At 34.8% G+C, this 6,959-nt stretch overlaps 1 protein-coding gene and 1 pseudogene across 1 annotated transcript; one reads left to right on the forward strand and one right to left on the reverse strand.

Moving 5' to 3' along the window:
- Window positions 1-1,039: 1,039 nt before the first annotated feature.
- LOC140873688 (uncharacterized) lies at window positions 1,040-5,071 on the reverse strand (annotated as a pseudogene).
- Window positions 5,072-6,335: 1,264 nt separating this feature from the next.
- LOC140873689 (carbamoyl phosphate synthase arginine-specific large chain, chloroplastic-like) lies at window positions 6,336-6,959 on the forward strand. The gene has a single exon (XM_073276894.1). It carries the CDS (start codon window positions 6,336-6,338, stop codon window positions 6,957-6,959), a length of 624 nt encoding a protein of 207 aa, XP_073132995.1.

Here is a 6,959-nt window from a genome sequence, read left to right on the forward strand (position 1 = left end):
ACTCCCGCGAGACGGTTTTACGGATCAATTTTGTGAAACGAATCTCCTATTTGGATTACCCATAAAAAAGTATTACTTTTTATGATAAAATATTACTTTTTATTGTAAATATGTGTAGGATTGACCCGTCTCACGAATAAAAACCGTCTCACAAAATTTTTACTCATTTATTTATAGTATTAATCATTATCTAGTTTTTATTATTACTTTTTTGGCTAATTAAATTTTTGTAAAGAAAGTAAATTTGAACCAATTATTTTTGCACATTATTATAGATATATATCTATTACTATTATTAATGTGAGAATAGTTGAAACTAGTGTCTCATCCGTGCGCTGCACGGTTTGAATTGTGTATAAAATGATTAAGAGTGAGAGAGAATGATAATTTGAATATGTAACTAAAATTAAACACAATAACCAAACTAACTCTAATTAAAATAAGAAATTGTGTAAAACATATTACAAAATTTGAAAAACTTACTTAAATACAACATTTGTAGTTGAGTTACTTAAATAAGAAATTGTGTAAAACATATTACAACATTTGTAGTTAAAACATCACATATTAAAATTTTAAGATATTTAGTATTTGTAAGTTGTAACTCTAGATACGGTGACTTACAACTGAACCAATTTTTTGTTCTTTTGATATTTATTTACTTATTTTTTCAGGTTTTTAAATTCAAGTATGCATAATCGTTGGATATGTGGAGATAAACATTTGTTTAGATATCAATATATTTTTCTCAAAGAAATGTTTTTTGAAACATAAATAAAAAATTTTAAGTTTTAAAATTTTTAATTGTATTTATCAGAAAAGATTGTATGAATCTTGTTGATTTTGAACCAGATCTGATAATTTATAATCTGATCTACAAATTTTTAAAATTTTATTCATATTTTTCTTTAATTTAAATGATGGCGGGATCATTTTATAATTGTGGTTTTGGAGTGGAGAATTTTAGTTTGTAATTAAATAGTAAATATAAAATCTAAATTAACACACTAAAATAATAAAAAGTGAAAAAAAAGTTTTATTACAAATTTTGGAAAACTTCCTTAAATACAACATTCGTAGTTGAGTTTTTTTCATTGCCATCGTCATCACAAATTAGAATTTTAAGACCCATGGGATTGGTAACTCTGGATACAGCGACGTACAACTGGCCATGACTGAAAACAGGCTTCCTCAAAAAAATCCCCACATGCGAGAATGATTGTCCTTGAATTTTGTTAATGGTCATTGCATATGAAACAATTAAGGGAAATTGTCTTCGTTGGAACTTGAAAGGAAGTCTTGAATCAGATGGAGTTAACGACATTCTTGGAATAAGCACTTTATGACCCACATTAATTCCGATAAGAATTTTTCCTTCCAAAACATGGTTTCCAAGCTTCGTGATAATCAATCTAGTACCATTGCATAATCCAAGAGAATGATCTATATTCCACAACAACATAACTGGAGTTCCAATCTTCAAATTTAGCTCGTGGTTCGGAACTCCAGAACATCTAATTCCATTTAAGAATTTTGGAGTATGCAAATCGTGAAACATATCAACATATTTCTCTGAATGACACGCCGAATCCGAACTTAAATACAGCCTTCCATCCGAATTGTTCATTGATATCATGCATTCATTTATGGACTAAACAACATCAAGAGTCGGTGCCAATACAGCTCTCTGTTGGAAGTATGATGTATCACTTACTGTGCTACCAAACAACGGATATGTACTCTCGACGATTGTTGCGATAGGGTCTTTGAAATTTTTAAGTAAAAATTCATCTGGAATATCAATCATCGTGCAGCCATCATTTGGTTCATTAATTTTTCCGTCTCCTATGTTTGCAATCCAATCCGAAAATCTCTTAATTTCATCGACTTCCTCATTAGAGACCAAATTATAAAGTCGCATATTCTTAGTCAATCTCAAAACTGTGCAATGTCTCCACAGAAACGATGAATTAATAGTGGCGTGAACAATGTATTGCCTACTACCCTTCGGAATAACAGGTAAAATATGTCGAAAATATCCGCCAAATACAACTGTTTTGCCTCCAAAAGGGAAGTGAAAGCTTGAAGGATTTGCAAATCTCATTATGTCATGCATGCTTCTATCTAGTGATTCAAAACAAAACTTGTGCATCATTGGAGCCTCGTCCCATATGATAAGTTTGGATTTCGCAATAAGCTCCGCGAGAAGACTCCCCTGTTTGATATTGCATGTTGAATCTTCGTTAGGATTGAAGGGAATTGCAAAGCGGGAATAAGCAGTTCTTCCACCAGGCAGAAGAAGAAATGCAATACCACTGGATGCCACGTTCAACACAATTTCTCTCTTTGATCTCAAGGCTGCCGAAAGAGTCTTCCATATGAATGTTTTTCCAGTACCTCCATAACCATACACAAAGAATACTCCACCGTGGTTTGAATTAACTGTCGTAATTATCGTGTTATATACATGATTTTGGTCACTATTTAATTTTTTTTGGGACGATCAAATTCTTGTAAGCAAACTCTCATATCAACCCTCAACTCATCGTGTATTAATCTGTTTCGCGAAAACTGGAAATATTTCTCACCGGGAAATGGCATTGATGGAAAATCATGTATACTCTTTCCTGATGTTTGCAAAATCTTCTCAATCTCCACGAATGCATAATTTCTAATTTCGTCATCATTTAATTGCAATTCTGTAGAATAAGGAATTTTTTTTATCAAATATAAAAAACTTAAAAACAAAGGCATATTATTACTTGATGTTTACCTTGGTGATTTAGCGTCACGTCTTTTGTACAAAATATCATCTGATAAATATTTCCAGCAAGACTCCCAAAATATTTCAGGCCGGCTAATGTTATCCGATGACAACAGAGTAGCAAAAAGAACTCTCATTGATTGTGTTGAAGGCCATTCACTTGCCTCGACAATACCGTCAATATACTCTTTGTCATCGTTTAACAATCCTAACCCATAGCAAGCATCGCGGAAGGACTGGTACTGAACACCATTAACAAAAAATATATCTTCATAGCAGGTGGCACCACGTTTGACATTCAGTAGACATCTTAGATGGTACAGATCACTACATCCTGGTGGGACAAAAAAAATACGTCCAATTGAAAATCCACGTTTTATGGGAGCCCATTCACGTGTATCTTGCTTCCAGACAAATTTCATTGGAAATTGGGCATACGTTAATTCTCTTGCCTCGGGATATTTTTTATTGGATTTGAACCAAGCTAGAAACATGCTTTGATTAACAGTAGTACGATGAAGAACATTATCGATTTGATCCAAATCCAAGAATACAACATTTTGTTCGTTCGGAAGATGAAAGCTCAATCGCTCAACTGGAGGATCTTTGTACTGAATATCGAATCCAAGAATTCTCCAAGCAGCCTCACATGGGGAAATTTATGTGCAATCGTAGTACATATTAACTTCGTCAACATGATTCCCTGAGTTCTGATCTGCCCCACTCTGATAAAATGATGCAGTCGCACGATCATGTCCCTTGTTTATATATTTGAACAGATACTTGATGGCTCTAGATTGGTTACACCATTCAACATTCATATGAGCACCATATCGAATAAACAGATAACGATTATGGGGAACGACATATCTATTATCGAGATGAACATCGTTCTTAAGAATAGTTCGCTCATTATCTCTACGTCTATAAATAGGGTATCCATTCTCTTCCATTGATGTGACATCGACAAACTTTTTCGAAAAATGCTTTGTGCATCGACCATCTAACATGCACGGAGAATTCTTTCTTGCATCACCACATGGACCATGAATCATGAAGTCGCGTACAGCTGCGTAATAAACTGGGTCCTCTTTCTCATCTGAAATTTCTGCAGAAATTAGTCCATCTATTGCCTCTGGTCCAGGAAATTTGTCTTCTTTGTGGAGGAACAACAGAATGTGCGCGTGAGGCAATCCCCGCTTTTGAAATTCTATCGTATATATAACTGCAATGTTGTTAAAAAAGAAAAATTTTTCTTATTAAATAAGTACAATATTTATAAATCAAGATAAAGGTACAACTATAAATAAAAGCATGAATAAAAATATTATTACCTGCTTGAACATTACCGAAGATTTTGTTCTTGCGAAGATCTTTGATCAAGCCATCTAACTTAACTTTGAATATTCTACACACAATATCAGGACGATATTCAGGCTTCAAACCCCTAGCCTCAACAAACTTTACAATTTCGGGCCATTTAGGATTACATGTAAAAGTTATAAACAAATCAGGGTATCCTGCCCATTTACATATAGCCATCGCATCTTGGTAGTTTTGTATCATATATCTAGCACCTCCAGTAAAAAAATATGGCAATATAATCCGTTTTCTCTGCGTAACTGCATCTTTTTCCCCACGCAAAAGAGCATCGTGGAGGCCTTTGTACATTTCACATCGAAGTTGCATCTGATGCATCCTAATATACGTCAACCTCGCAGATTCGATCATTGTGTATGCATTGACAATAAATTGCTGGAAAAGTCTTCTAGAAGACAGAATCATCGATGATTCACAATCCCTTTCATGTAGTCGATATGCGAAAAATTCTCTCATGCTAACTTTTTTTCTCCCCCCAGAACTTGAGCTAGAAGCAGACAAAAGAATATCTTCTCTGTATCCATCTTCACCGCATGGGAAAAGCAAAGGATATTGAAGTCCTAAATACGAAGCATGCAATTCATTGATGCGTTTAAGTTGCCCGATCTGGGTTTCTACTAAAATATCCCTATCGCCCAGAGATTCATCAAAATCTCCGACGACCAATGCAGAAACTTCGGAAGTAGATGGAAGATTGTATTTTCTTGCATCTCCACTTCTTCTACCAATCAAATTTAATCTCACATCAGATCGTCCTTCTTGCACCATTCTTTCCTTGACCATCCTAAAAGACTTGACCAAAACATTATTGTCATCTAACATTGACTTCAAATCACACACTATTTCTAAATGGAGGTCTTTCTTGTCATTATTCTGCCTGCGTGAATAAATAATGAATAAGCTATTTATTGTTACAATGTATACCATTTGAATAAAGGACATAGCTTTCCTCTACGTCTCGTCTATTAACAGCATATAGTAAGTATCTAAGTGAGTATTCCCATTTACGTAATTCGAGTTTATTTGATTTCTATTTGTTTTTTTTTGTAAATGCCTCAGGTATTTGTTGAATTGACCCAATGAATATATGTTATTGAAGTGATTGAATGGTAAAATTTTGAACTTTGAAGCTAGATTTGGTGTTTATGACATGGGTTTTCGGGATTTTTTATTTTTCGCACCAGTTGGTGGAGTTACAGTTAAATCTAGAGAAACATTGATGAATGATGTGAGATTGTTTCCGGTGTTCACCAATATGTATAGCCGGGTGATTCGAAAATGCATTTTTACATTACATAATCACATGCCACAAGTTCCAACCTTTTATGAAAACTGTAACTTTTAATTTTTCAAACTCGGCACTTTCTTGAGCATCCAACAGGAATTCGATCCTTGACATTTGTGTTGAAACATGTATTCTGGACTTATAAGTTTTAGTCACATTTATGCAATAGGCTACTTTCTGTTTTCGACGCCTAAACTGAATAAATAATTCAAAAATGATTTTTGTGTTGCATTCTTGTTGTCAATTAGGTATGGTTGGTTTGAGTGATTTGATTTTTTTGGTGACTCAGTCTATGTTTTTGGGATCAGCTTGATTTAAACCTATATAAATTATAAACTGTACATTCTGGGTGTTGTTACTCTGTACAATATCTTTTTATTCAGAAATTTTTTTACTATATTGTGGGTTTTGTTACCCTGTACAATAACTTTTTACTCAGAAAAGTTTTTACCACCTTCATATGGACAGTGTTAGTTTGTTCTGTGCTTGATATGGTCTTTTTATGAATCTACCGGAATTTAGCAGGATGAATTTGAGGAGTTTTGTGTTAGTGCTCATTTCCCCAGCAACACAAACTCTTTCTTTTTGCCCTTTGGTTAAATCTTTTTTCTTTCTCTGGAATTTTTTTATTGTATGTTTAGCACATAATCACTGATCCTAGGCTCATATTTTGGAAATTTTTTTTAAAATGCTGTTGTGTTGATTCTTGCAGGAAAAACTAGGAGTACATCAAAAAGGCGAGGCAATAGACGTATCAAAAGAAGATGAATCATTGTGCACATCAATGTAAAAATGCTCTATGTAACCTAGTTCAAGCCAATCCATGTATACCCGTTCAAAAGCTTTCTCCCCACCTTTTCCCTCTAGATAAAAGTAGCATTAAAGAAGAGTTCAACAAGTCTCTACATGTCATCTCGTCACTTGACATTAAATTCCGCCAAAACTCAGGCTACTGCCACCAAAAGTGGTGATGGTTCCTCAAATGGAGGGGCTCTTGGAGATGAAAAAGGTGTGGGTAAAAGAACAGACATAAAGAAGATCCTGATCTTGGAAGCAGGGCCTATTGTAATAGGGCAGGCCTGCGAGTTCGATTATCCAGGTACACAAGCCTGCAAGGCTCTTAGAGAAGAGGGATATAAGGTTATCCTTATTAATTCGAATCCGGCCACTATAATGACGGACCCTAAAATGGCGGATAGGACTTACATTGAGCCATTGACACCAGACTTGGTTGAGCAAGTGCTAGAAAATGAGAGACCTGATGCTGTGTTGCCCACTATGGGTGGTCAGACGACACTTAATCTTGTTGTGGCACTGGCAGAGAGTGGCGCACTTGAGAAATATGGTGTGGAGTTAATTGGTGCAAAGCTTGATGCAATCAAGAAGGCAGATGATAGGGATTTGTTTAAGCAGGCTATGAAGAATATTGGACTTAAGACGCCTCCTTCAGGGATTGGGACTACACTTGAGGAATGCTTTGATATTGCCAACTTGATTGGGGAGTTCCCCTTGATTATCAAAATTTCATAA

This window comes from Henckelia pumila, unplaced genomic scaffold (genome assembly GCF_033568475.1).
Source record: "Henckelia pumila isolate YLH828 unplaced genomic scaffold, ASM3356847v2 CTG_80:::fragment_1, whole genome shotgun sequence".
Lineage (NCBI taxonomy): Eukaryota > Viridiplantae > Streptophyta > Magnoliopsida > Lamiales > Gesneriaceae > Henckelia > Henckelia pumila.

Excerpts from the sequence above, each read along its gene's own strand:
- LOC140873689 (XM_073276894.1), top strand. The coding sequence starts at position 6,336 with ATGTCATCTCGTCACTTGACATTAAATTCCGCCAAAACTCAGGCTACT.